The sequence below is a fragment of the Chiloscyllium plagiosum genome, chromosome 34 (assembly GCF_004010195.1).
Source record: "Chiloscyllium plagiosum isolate BGI_BamShark_2017 chromosome 34, ASM401019v2, whole genome shotgun sequence".
Taxonomy (NCBI): domain Eukaryota; kingdom Metazoa; phylum Chordata; class Chondrichthyes; order Orectolobiformes; family Hemiscylliidae; genus Chiloscyllium; species Chiloscyllium plagiosum.
Genome location: NC_057743.1, coordinates 34,878,840 through 34,892,305, shown reverse-complemented (window position 1 = coordinate 34,892,305; position 13,466 = coordinate 34,878,840). Strand labels below are relative to the sequence as shown.

General features: G+C 43.3%; 1 protein-coding gene across 11 annotated transcripts in view; it reads left to right on the top strand.

The window, feature by feature from the left end:
• The window catches only part of samd11 (sterile alpha motif domain containing 11), a 309,440-nt gene that overhangs the window by 142,027 nt on the left and 153,947 nt on the right, over positions 1 to 13,466 (top strand). For all 11 annotated transcript variants that reach the window (XM_043676145.1, XM_043676142.1, XM_043676146.1 and 8 more), the window contains one exon: positions 6,132 to 6,256. In XM_043676145.1, coding sequence (XP_043532080.1) covers positions 6,132 to 6,256 — 125 coding nt within the window. The remainder of the gene's footprint in view (positions 1 to 6,131; positions 6,257 to 13,466) is intronic.

The following is a 13,466-nucleotide window of genomic DNA, read 5'->3' as shown; positions in this document are numbered from 1 at the left end:
TGTGTAGGCCCTTATTTTTCTATGTGAAGCCCGTGGAGACAAGAATTTATTGGTGGGTGTTGAAGTGCTTTTTAATGCAATTTCGTGTGCAGTAAGTACTAAGTTTCATATTGAAAGCTCGTTTCTGTTCTGATTGACCTTTCAAGTTATGTGTCTTAATCTAACCCAAACTAATCTGGTATTTGAAATTATTAGGCTATTTCAAGGGATGAATGTAATCTGATTGTTTTAAAAATGCCACTGTGCTCATTAAATGCGCTTTGACAGTTTGAAGGCCTGGCATTGAGAGAGATGATGTATAGATATTGAGTGCAGGAACAAACTGTTCAGAGGAAAAACCCCAAGTGTTAAGATTGGTCGTTTGAGTCAGATGAGAATGACATTTTTCTTTCGCAAAGATATAGGCAGACTACCAGAAGGGGTCTTGGCCTGTTTAATTGAATTGGAGAATCTTGCTGTACAGAAGAGGTCCTTTGGCCCATCAAGTCTCTACTGCCAAATCTATACTATTACCTGCTCTACTTCCACTTTCCCACACTAGGCCCTAATGTTTTGTTTACTGCCAACCTCTGATAATCCAAAATTGTGTGTTTGTCCCAAGAAAGATGGAAGTATCTATTTGTTTGAAGTAAGCAAATTTAAATAATGCCAAATGAGGACATGGTACTGAAGAAAAATTCAAACTGCAACTTGGGTCGAGAGAGAGTTGAGACATTTATTGTCAGCACACCATGGACATGGAAAGGAAGCTTTACAGTCATGGAAGATTATTTCAACCAGTTATTGGAACATGCCCCAACAGCGACGACATGAGAAGGAATGCCATTTGTTAACACATTGGAGAGCTTAAAAAAAGGTAAAGTTACCATTATCCTGCTGGACCACAGGGCTGCTGTCTCATAAGAGGACAATGACTGGTGGAGGCTCAATCTGAGGGTTATAACCGAGGGCTGAGGGTGAAGAGAGAGTTGAGAAGGAAGATTCTTAAAGGTAACCCCAGCTGTTGTGGGAATTGAACCCATTGCATTGGTGTTAGACTGCATTGCAAGCTGACCAGCTAATCAACTCAACCCCCACCCCACACTGGATAGTAACTCTTTGTCAAAAGGTATGATCACAATGTGGTAATGATGGAATCAATTACCAAAAACAAAAGTCTGCAATGTTCATAAGAACTATAAGTTGTATTAACTTTTGTAAAAAATACTCTGCAAGAGAAAATAACTGCCCAGGGTAGGTGAGGTGTAGTTCTGTGCTCCTGTGAGGACTCCTACAGGATTCAGTCAATATCGTAGAGCCTTCATTATCTGATCTGCGTATGTTTGTGGGATCACAGATTCATGGAGGGACCAATTTGTTAATTACCTCTAGTGTTTTTACTTGATTTCTGTCTGTGTAACTAGATTTCAAACTTCACTGGTTGGCTGTGAGCTGTGTTGAGTGTATGGTTTACAAATATATGATTTTTAAGTATTTGAGTATTGTTCAAAACATATTGTTTGAAACAAGGTGGCATGGTGGCTCAGTGGTTAGCACTGCTGCCTTACAGTGCCAGGGATCCAGTTCACTCCCACCCTCCGGTGACTGTAAGGAGTTTGCATGTTCTGCCTTTGTTTGTATGGGTTTCCTCCCACAGTCTGAAAATGTGCAGGTTAGGATTGGCTGTGCTGAATTGTCCATAGTATCTGGGGATGTGCACGCTAGGTGGGTTAGCCATGGGTAATGTAATGTAAAGGGATAGCCTTTAGATGGGATTTCCTTTGGAGGTTTGGTGTGGACGTGATGGGCCAAATGATCTACTTCCACGCTGTAGGGATTCTATTATCTTGGAAGAACTGTGAGCCAGTGTCTTGATTTAATGTAATGAACTATTTTGGTTCTAAGGCTTCGCAGTTCCCCAGTGCCATACTTCATTAATTCTAAATTTGTTCGGAAACTGTGATTAGCAGAGCATTGAGGGAGTGATGGGAGGTGCGATCAGGAGATAGAACATGTTGCATGATCCCTATGCTGGTTTGTTAGACCTGTGGTGTTAATTGTGTATTAATTGTGTTCATTTCTATGCAGGTAGTGAGCACTAACTGGGGATTCACTGGTTCCCCTATAAATAGGAATGGACAGAAAGCATAGTTGCTGGGTGAACTGATGTTGACCTTTGGGTCTCTTTGACATGGGTTTAATGATGCCTACTTGATTTCCCTGGCAGCTCACTGGTGAGTGGGGTTTAATCTGAGACCAATGCATTACAATCACAAAGGGCACATCTGTACAGCACATAGACTGCGGTGGTTCAAGAACTCACCACCACCTTCTGAAGGGCAACTAGGGGCAGGCAATATAGCCAGCGATGCCCATGTCCCAGAAGTAATTTATAAAAAACAATTTAAAGCCCAGGCTCTGTATGCATCTTTACCCATATAACAGGGGCAGCATTACCAGGTGATACAATTGTACTCAGTGCCCTGAAGATAAGAGCACTGACTCCGACCTAAATTGTGTGTGATGGTTGGAGTGGAGGAGGCAGCAACAACAGCGGTTGTTCCAGATCTGCCCAGCTCCACAGAAATGATATAATTAACACTGTTTCCTGACCTTTTGTGTCACTGGTGACCATGGCCTGTTTATACGGAGTCTCCTGTTCGGATACAAAAAGCCTGAAGTGTACTTAGGTCTCAAGCCACATCTGGCTGGTGACCCATTTGATTTATTTTTGTCACACGTATCGAGATACAGTGAAAAGTATTGTTTTGTGGGCTTTCCAGACAAATCATGCCTTACATAAGTATACCAGAATAGAACAGAATGCAGAATATAGTGTTACAGCTACAGAGAACATGCAGAGAAAGATCAACTCTAATATATGAAAGGTCCGTTCATAAGTCTGAAAACAGTGGGGAAGAAGCTGTTCTTGAATCTGCTGGTGCATGTTTTCAAACTTTTGTACCTTCTGCCCGATGGAAGAGGGTGGGAGAGAGTATAACTGGGGTGGGAGGGGTTGGCTGCTTTCCTGAGGCAGTGGGAAGTGTAGACGGAGTCAGTGGAGGGAAGGCTGGTTTCCGTGATGGACTGGGCTGCATTCACAACTCTCTGTGATTTCTCATGGTCCTGGGCAGAGTTGTTGCCATGCCAAGCTGTGATGCATTTAAATAGGATTCTTTGAATGGTGCATCGATAAAAATTAATAAGAGTTGTTGTAGACGTGCCCAATTTCCTTAGCTTTCTGAGGAATTAGAGGCGTTGGTGTGTTTTCTTGACCATAGAGTCGATGTGGATGGACCAGGACAGATCGTTGGTGGTATTTCCTCTGAGGAACATTGCATTGCATAAGCATCCAATCTTTTGCCCATACACACCTCCTTGCAATGGTCACACACAGGTGTCACCAACTTCCAAGCTGTCTGTGCTCACATCTCTGGGAGAGAAATCATGAGACACAGTTCATTTCAACTTGCCTGATGCTCGTTTCTTGTCTCGCAAAACAAAATGAGCACACGGATGTACAGTTTCTCTCCAATAGAATCTTAGAAATTTTGGTGCAGGATGAGACCATTTAGTCCATCGGCCCAACTTCCTCCAGTGCACTACCTCTGCTCATCACTTATTTCTTGCTCTTTCCTTCAATCCTCTACTATCTCCCGTTGATGGTTTCTGAGGCATCATGAGGCAAACATGAAAGAAACACCTGCGTTTACATGGTGCCTCTCACTATGTCCCAAAGCACTTTACCACCAATGAAGTAATTTTGAAATGTAGTCACTATAGTAATTAGGAAATGCAGGAGTCAATCTATGAACAGTAAGATTCCACAAACTGGAGAGTGATGATGGCCAGGTCGTCTGTTGTTGTGATGTTGATTTGAGGGATAAAATTTGGCAAGGGCAATGGTCATAGCTTCTTTGATCATTTTCAGAAATAGTGTCATGGGTTCGTTTCCATCCACCAGTGTGGACGGGTAGAATGTGGTTTAAAGCATCATCTGAAACTCTAGTGAGGTGGCTCAGTGGTTAGCACTGCTGCCTCACAACAGCAGGGACCCAGGTTCGATTCTAACCTTGGGCGAATGTCTGTGTGGAGTTTGCGTGCTCTGCCTGTGTCTGTGTAAGCTCCCTCCAGGTGCTCCAGTTTCTTCCCACAGTCTAAAGATGTGCAGGTTAGTTGGATTGGCCATGCTAATATTGCCTAGGAGAAGGCAATTCCTGAAGAAGGGCTCATGCCCGAAACGTCGATTCTCCTGCTCCTTGGATGCTGCCTGACCTGCTGCGCTTTTCCAGCAACACATTTTCAGCTCATGCTAATATTGCCCACAATATCCATGGATGTGATGCTAAATGTGGGGTTATGGATATAAAGTTGAGGTCTGAGTCTGGATGGGATATGTGTTGGGGGAAGTGTGGTCAGTGCAGACTCAATGTGCTGAATGGCCTTGTTCTGCACTATTGGGATTCTCTGAGTCTGATGCCAAAAGTCAGTCACCCCTTCAGTACTGCTCTGGGTTATCAGGCCAGAGTTTTGGGCCAAAATTCTTGAGTGGGACTTTAACCACAGCCTTTTGCATGGTGGCTCAGTGGTTAGCACTGCTACCTCACAGCGCCAGGGACCCGGGTTCAATTCCAGCCTTGGGCGACTGTCTGTGTGGAGTTTGCACATTCTCCCTGTGTCTGTGTGGGTTTCCTCCGGGTGCACCGGTTTCCTCCCACAGTCCAAAGATGTGCAGGTTAGGTGAATTGGCCATGCTAAATTGACCACAGTTGTTAGGTGCATTAGTCAGAGGGCGATGGGTTACTCTTCAGAGGGTAAGTGTGGACTTGTTGGGCCAAAGGGCCTGTTTCCATGCTGTAGGGAATCTAATCTAATCTAAAAAAAACTGTCACTAATCATTGAAATTAACTATTGTTTTCATAACAATACCTCTGACATTATGCAAAACAATTCAGAGTATGGTTTGGATGGCATTGGATATAAAAAGTATGATAGTGACTCTCTTGGTTTGCACTGTGACCTGGTGCCTAGTTATTGATGAGCACAATGGGGAATGATTAATAACTCCTTCTGAAGTAATCTCTTAAACTTCTTAAAAATACTGACTGTGCATTAATACAGGTAATGTGCAAGCTCAGGAGGGATCACAAGCAAAATTGCTTGATATGTGAATCTGTGCAGCATTTACTGTAATCCTCATTCCCACTTTAAGATCGTTTCAGGAATTATTTGGTGTTTATGTGGAAGGGTCAGCATAGACATCCCACTCAAGAAGCAGATTTGCAGGTTGGTCGCAGAAGCAGACTCTGGGGTTTGTGAAAAGACAGAAGAGGAATGGTTGGAGGGATGGGTGTTTGAGAGAAGCCGCATTGTCTGGTGTTCGAAGTGTGTTTAAAATCCGCAGACAGATAATACTTAAACGTAGCAAATGTCTGGGGACTTACCGACATAAACTTATCTGATTAGCACAGATAGATGGTAGATTAAAAACCCCTCCAGTTGGAGCAGGGAACATTGGGTGGGAAGCTGGGGGCTGCTGGAAGTGTGTGGGGAGGTGTAGAATTTGAAATGGCAGACCGGAGTATATCTTCAGTCATGAATTGTCAATGATGTGTTGGTGAAGGCAGATTAAGTCAGTTTTACTGGAGCTTCTGCATGTTTGATCATGTGCCCTGTCCAGGGGAGGCTGGAAAACAGTGGTTTTGTTTTGTGAGTAGAGTACTGAGAGATCTTATTCCTTAAAATGTGGCTTTTTCTTTTAATTAATCATCTACAGAAAATTGACAGTTTTAGTTTTTTTTATATAATAAAGTATTTTAATGGTCCATAAAGTTATTGGTGGTTTAGAAATAACAATTTGACATCTTACTAATATTTAGAATCTGCTTTGTCAAGACACACTTCAGGGTTTATCTCATTGCATTGAGTTACTTGGGATCTGTATTAATATGGCAAATATTGAAACTGTGCACTAAGGGTGAACACAAAAAAAAATGTGCTGAAAGAAATGATCTGAAAGATTTCCATTTTAGTCCAACCTGGTACCTTGTGCGTCACAGGAATATGAAATCCCTCTGGACCTCATTTACACAAGACCGGGTTTTTAAGTGAATCGGCAGATTTCCTAACTCCGCACTGTCCTTCTGTTGCAGTCGTGAGAGTGATCTATCAACTATCATCTCCAACTTGCACCAGAGCAGGCAACTCGTTATGCCAGAGAGTCAAAGTCGAAATGAGATAAAGAAAAATGGCATCGACCTACTCCCAGGACAGACTGGTAAGATTGCAAAATGTCACACACACACAGCATTGCAATGATCAGCTTTGTGAATGAATGATTGCAGATTTTCCCCAAAATGAACCCTTTGAGGATTTTGTTCCTCCTTTTTCGAGGACTCATGAAATTCATCTACAATACCTTAACTGAGTGTCCATGTGAGTTTTGCTGGGTGTCTATCAATGGGCTATTCAACCATGGAGTGGAAGGAGATATTTAACAGAGGAACCTGCATGTACAGAACACAGACAAAGCCAGAAGGGTGTAATCGGGTGGCTTATTTGTTTCTTTCTGATAGAGTTTCTGGGGCCAGACATAGTTCTGTGAATACATCAGAGACCCGCAATCAAATCTGGGACCTGCTAATCTGTTTGGTTTAGTGACAGACCATGTGAAATCCTTGCCTCTCAGCTACTGATGGAGCTTTAATGGTTTAAGGATTTGACTGCACTCTGATCCAGCCAACTTATGAAACCACTTCTTGTTGCAGGACTTGCTAAATGTCACAGCTGTCAAGAGTTTCCATACATCCTGTCACAAAACAGAACTGTTGCTGGATTAGTAATTACTTGTTGACTATGGTAAAAATCTTCTTAGGGCTGCAGAGTTGCCTACTTTATCTGTGTCAACATGACCCAGTTGATAGCACATTTGTTCTGTGAATCACAAGATTCAGTGTTCAATCCCACCCCGTAAGTTCAAGGCTGTTACTCCAATGGAGTGCTGCACTGTCTAAGGTGCTGTTTCCATTGCATGAGATGTTAAAACAAGGCCACATCTGCCTGTTTGGGTGGATGTAATAGATATAGGAACATAAGAATTATGAGCAGGAGTAGGCCATCTGGCCCATTGAGCCTGCTCTGCCGTTCAAATAAGATCATGGCTGATCTTCTCATGGCCTTAGTTCCACTTACTCGCCCTCTCACCATAACCCCTCATTTGCTATTTCAAGAAGAGCTTGAGAATAATTCCTGGTGTTCTGGCTGATAATTACGCCCCCCCCTTCCTGGTGTTCTGGCTGATAATTACGCCCCCCCCCCCCCAGGGAACATCACACAAACAGATTATTTAACTGTTCTCACATGACTATCTGTGGGAGCTTGCTGTGCACAAATTGCCTGATCTGACATTGCAACAGTGAACACATTCCAAAAATATTTCTTTTGGGAGACTGTGCTGTTTTGCTAATTGGTGCTACCTTTCCTGCCTTACAATGAGCGCAGTTGGCTGGACTTGTGGTGCAAAAGGACCCCAAGCAGTGCAGATTCAATTCCCACACTGGCTGAGGGTACCATGAAGGCCTTACTTTCTCAATCTCACCCCTCACTTGAGGTGTCCTGACCCTCAGGTTAAACTCACCACCAGTTGTCTCTCTCTCTCTAATGAGAGAGTGGGACTAAGGTGACTTTACTTTCTTTTGAAACTTTACAGTGAAGAAAAGGTTGTGAAAGGAGCTATATAAATGCAACTCTCTCCTTCTACCTCTATGTTCAGTTGTGTCCATAAGACTTAATCAACCCATTGCAGCTATTCAAAACTGCTTCAATCAATTTGAAAATTTCTGCATGGAAATTTAAATAACTTGAAGGAAATAGAAAATCATCATGAAATTTAAATGTGCAAATATTTTGCTGTAATTTTTACAAGCGATGACGAGTTATGGGGCTGCAGTTAGACTACAATTAAACAGGACTTGAAGTGTATGATACTGAGTTGTACTGCTGACTGCAGTGCACAGTGAGGCAACTGGTGGGATTGCTTTGCAGGCGAGTGCAAAGTTCAGTGCATTTTAAACCCACTAAGAGGACTGGTGTCAGCAATCCATTTGGTAGTGGACGACCCAATGCAAGTTGGTTTCACATCGCGTACATTCACATACTCACCAATCATCCAGACCCCATCATCATGTGCTGCCAGTACATTACAGTGAATCTGTCAACATTTGCAAGAAGAGATGTTTACACTACACTACACCTTTCACCAGAGCTGACTTATACTGACATTTAGTGCTCCAACATGAATCCAAATTTGCCTCATCTGCTTAATGGTGTGTTCATTTGAAGGCTATGCAGCCTGTTTTCCTGGTTCACAACCAATACCACAAAATTGTGTGTTTAGCTCAATGATGTCTCCCTATTTCATCCGTTTCTCTTCAATGTAAAATGGAAGATTTACCTTAAGTTCAAGGTTCACAGAATCACATTTAAAAACCAGGCTTCTCCCATTTAAGACGTAGATGAGGGAATTGTATTTCTCTCAGAAGGTATTGAGTCTTTGGAACCCTCTTTTCCAGAGAGTGGTGGGGGTGGGGACGTTGAATAGTTTTAAAGCAGCGATGGGTAGATTCTTGACAAATGAGGGAGTCAAAGGTTATTGGAGATTGGCAGGAGTGTAGAACTGAGGGCACAATCAGCTGATTTGCTGAATAGTGGAGCAGGCTGGATGGGCTGAATGGCCCACTTCTCCTGCTGTTTGCATGCTGTTTTAAACATCCATGTTAAAGCTACAGAGGACAGACTTTTAGAGAAATGTATTCAGTTTGGGATGATAACCTTTGGAGTTGTAATTTTGGGATATGGACCTTATTGACGAGGTCAGTGAGTATTAACCATCCCAGGTTGGGCTTGGAAAGCCCCTGAACTACGTCAGGCCACCAATGGTGGTACTCTGGAGGGAGAGCCAGGATTTTGCCCCATTGCCAATGAAGAAACAGCAATGTAGTTCCTGGTCAGGCTTATAAATAACTTGGAGGGGGATGTTGGAGATGGTGGGATTCCCTCCCAGTGACCACCCTGCTCCTCCTAGCTGATGGAGATATGGGTTTGGAAATTACTGTTAAAAAGGTAGACAGTATCATGTGCATCTTTGAGTTAACTGAATTACAATAACTGAAATCATTTGTGTTTTGTACTGGTCATTGCAGTGCATTTTAAATAGAAGAAAGTTATATAGCTCCTCAAACGTCCATACCATTAGATCCAGCCTCATTTACCCCTAACCTCCTCCATATCTCTTGATATATGTATGTCCACGCTACTTGAATCCTTTAACATTTTTAAACTCCTTGAGGAAAGATAAACTTATCATAGTCCTACTGAACCATAGGACTGCTCTCTCATAATAGAGAAAGAGAGCTGTTTGGTGGTGGTTTAACCTGAGGGTCACCACGCCTCAGGCGAGGAGAGAAGTTCAGAAGGAGAGTCCTTCATGGTAACCTCAACCAGTGATGGTAATTGTACCCATGCTATTGGCAAAACAAATCAGCCATCCAATCCACTGAGCTAACTGGCCCCCACTCCTTAACTGGGACAACGCGCAATCTCTATACCCCATATAACATAGACAGACACCTGATTTTGTCAAAAGTGGTCAGATGTAGGTAATGTTGATGCTTTACCCATGTTGAGCTCGAGGACATGAACAGGAAGCTGGGTTAATATTGGCAGCTACTTGCTGAGAGGCTGGTGTTTTGTTACTGCCCGGAATGCTCACAATAATTATTGATCTAAGTGTTTCTTAAATTCAGTAACGATACTGCTCAAAGATACACCAGCTTCAAGTTGTGCGGTTAAGTTTGGCGTCTGCTCAAAGAATTTGATGCACAGGCCGAGGGTTCAGTGTTGATAAAATCTAATTGCTGTATTGATCCAAGCTGGAGCCAGTCACAGCAGCATCAGTAATTGAGATATTTCTGTTGCTGTGGTGAGCCCTTGGAGCAGATTTGTGTTCCTCACAGTTCACTAAGACCTGAGACCAGCGTCGTGGAACACCGCATATCCCAATTTCAGAGCGCTCAGTCATTTCAGCCAAATGTTTTTCAAAGCATTTTATTTTCAAATCGGATTTGGTCCGCATGATGTGGAGTGTTTTATTTTCAACCTGCTTTTACTGGCCAGATGAGGAACCATTTGATCTTTGGTGATGTGAAGAAAGGAGTTGTATTTGTATGACATCTTTCACAGTTTCGCTGTCCTAAATGCTACACAGACAGTGAAGTACATTTGAAGAGTGGTCACCGTTAGAAGATGGAAAACGTGGCAGGCAGCTTGCACACAGCAGACTCCCATTAGAAATGTCACAATGAGCAGATTGCTCATTTAAAACCATTCAGAGTAAATATTGGCTGCGGCTCTGGGAGAAATCCCCTCATCTTCTTTAAATCAAGTCGGGGATCTTTTACTCATAAGTGCAGGTGGGACTTCCATTTAATATCTTGCCCTAAAGATGTCACCACTGACGGTGCAGGATTTCCTCAATACTGCGTTGAATTATAAGCCTCTGTTCAAGTCTCCACAGTTGGATGTGAACCAACCCACCTCTTACCTGCGCTAAGTTTCTCTCAGCAGATTTAGTCCTCTGATCCAGAGTTGATCTCCTTCCAAAATACTTGCAATATACCTGACTTCAGTTTGATTCTTCTAATTGTGATGAGCATGGCTGTCAGGTTTCACACCCGGGTGGCTATTTGGGGATCGCCCCCAGTGTTAGATTCTCTCCGGCCCTCTCCTTTCTCTTGGGCTTCCCTCTGGTACCTAATCCCAGAGACTATGGCAGTATGGCATGGCAGACCATTCGCACTGTTGCATGTGACATACCAGGCCAGGGATCACTGGGTGGGGATTCCTCAATAGATAAAGCATTCCTGCAACTAAACCAGCTCAGAGCAGTGAGCTTCACAAACCCGAGCCCAGGATCTGGAATCCTCCTGTCTGCATGACTGAACTCCCAAGTGGAGGCATAAGAGGAAGGCAAAGCAGAGTTCTTGAGCACTGACTGGTTGGAGCATTAACACACAATTGAGTTCACAGCAGATGACGCTTAGACAAGAGGGGAAGATCCAATTACTAAAGGTTCTCGTTAATCCAGTAGACTGTCCATTGTAACTCATTCATACATTGTAAATGTTCAATTAATGGAAGGAACATCAATTCATACAGAACCATCGCAAGAAGATTGGGTATATGCCACAAAGAGGAAGAACTATTCCATTTGAGTAAAGTTGAGTTGATCTCAGAATTTCAGACCACAGTTTTGATGAAGCATATCTGCATATCAACATCATGCCAGTGGCATTGAGAGCTGAGGCCCTCAGCCCTAGCCTGTGGCTATGCCCAATGTGCATTCAGTTGGATGGTGGGAAAACATGAGGGAGAGGGTAACCTTAACTTATGACTGACTGGATCAGTTGTAGCCTGTGTATCAGAGTGACTGTCTTGGAGTTTTCCTCCATTCATTGCAGATGTAATTCATCATCTACAGTGGAATAGTGAGGCTGAATATATTTAGTTACAGACAGTTGGACTCTTGAAGGTTAAACCATGTCCTGTACAGACAGTGAGTATATCTCTGGGAAGAGTTTTGTTTTGCTATTTGTGGTTCATCCACCTGGTGGATCTCTTCCAGTTGATGTTGTGCCGACCTGTGAAACTGGGAATAAGTATCCTCCTGTGAGCTGCTCATGCGCTGGTGCTGAGGTGGCCTCCGGCTTTGGTTAGAGACAAAAAAAAACTGCAGATGCCGGAATCCAAAGTAGACGAACAGGAGGCTGGAAGAACACAGCAAGCCAGGCAGCACCAGGAGGTGGAGAAGTCAATGCTTTGGGTGTAACCCTTCTTCAGGACTAGATATGTGGGTAGGGGGAAGCTACTGATAAAGAGAGGAGGGGATGGGGGGCTGGGGAGAGTAGCAGAATGATGAGGTAGTGATTGGTGAACACAGGTAGTGAGTTTAGTTGTCTGATTTCACAGCTTCAAGAGCAAACATAGCCAAATGGGAATAATCTGGCATTGGTTGGGCAAATGGACTGGCAGGAAGCATGGTTAATGATTGAAAATCCCAAGTAGTCCTTCAGTAAAGCCAAGGAAATTGGAGAGGGTATGAACAGCCATTCCAGACATTGGGATGACATTTGACAGACTGAACTCTCCTTGCTTCCATCTTTCTGCTCACAGGGAACTGATGAGTGTGTTTGCAACAAACCCAGCTTTAGTTGGAGGTTAAGCCTCTGGGTCTGGTTCACAATCCGTGTGACAAGATTCTTACTTAAGTGTCAAATTGCAATGAGAGTGTACCTAATGATTTGTTTAGAGGCATCTCGTACTCAGTTGTCAAGATTTGGAGATTAGCAGAGAGAGTCCAATGAGGCAGATGTTTGTTTATTTTCTTGAAAATAGTGGTTTAAATAAATTTGTCTAGACATTTGACCAAATTGCAGGGTGGGAGATTGTGATTCCCAGTGTAGGGTTGTTAACTACTGGAGGAGATTCCATCAATTGCACAACACACAAAAAAAAGGAATTTTAAACAGATTCACTACTTTCATATGAAATTGTCTCATGCTGTGGAACCAAATTATATATTTTTTTTCCCTCCCGAAAAGATCTAAAGAGCCACAGAGTAGATCAAGGTGTTTTTGTTTCAAACACATCTGTCTTAACTTGAGTTGAAGCGATTTCTGTAGATGTCTTTCATCTTAATTGAGAAAGACATGCATACAGGGATGAGCAGTCAGGGCTGCCTAACGTGGTGTGGTAGCAAATCTGAAGGTTTGTGCATTAAGCAAGGATTTAGTGCTCCTGTAATCGGCTGGATCTGTGTCTATAAACAAGCCCAATCCTCTGATCCTGTTTGTCTAATTCTGTCTGCCTCTGTTCTTCACAACAAATTCAGACTGTGGTGATGGGTTCGGGGCCGGGGGGGATGTGGGGATGAGGGTGGGGGGTGCACAGGGTCATCAATTTCTTTGTGGATTTTCTACATTTGAATTTTTTTTGCCTTCAGTTCCCCCATAAAGTCTGCACTCTCATTCAGTGGGTCAAGGGGTCTGCTCCCATGTGAACACCTCACCAGAATATGACAGGACCATTGAAATGTCCTGATCCAAATTCCCTTCCCTGTATTTGGAGACACATACCTTTTCCCTTGCCGAATTTTTCACACGGGTGTAGCTGAGATTGGAGCTGGGTGGAGCAAGGATTCAAACTGTAATTGTACTACTCCATCAATCTGCACATCTGAAGCCATGGCCCGGGTTAATTTTCACTAGAACTTGAGATAACACTTGTGTGTGAGGTGGGTTTTTATCCTTCTCAATCCAGGTGAGAGCCTGGTAGGATGGCTCACCCCTTCAGAGAAGCAGCCAACTTAGCACAGCATCAATTTCAATGATGTGAAGATTGGGTTGGTACAGTCTACCACCACGATCCCACCC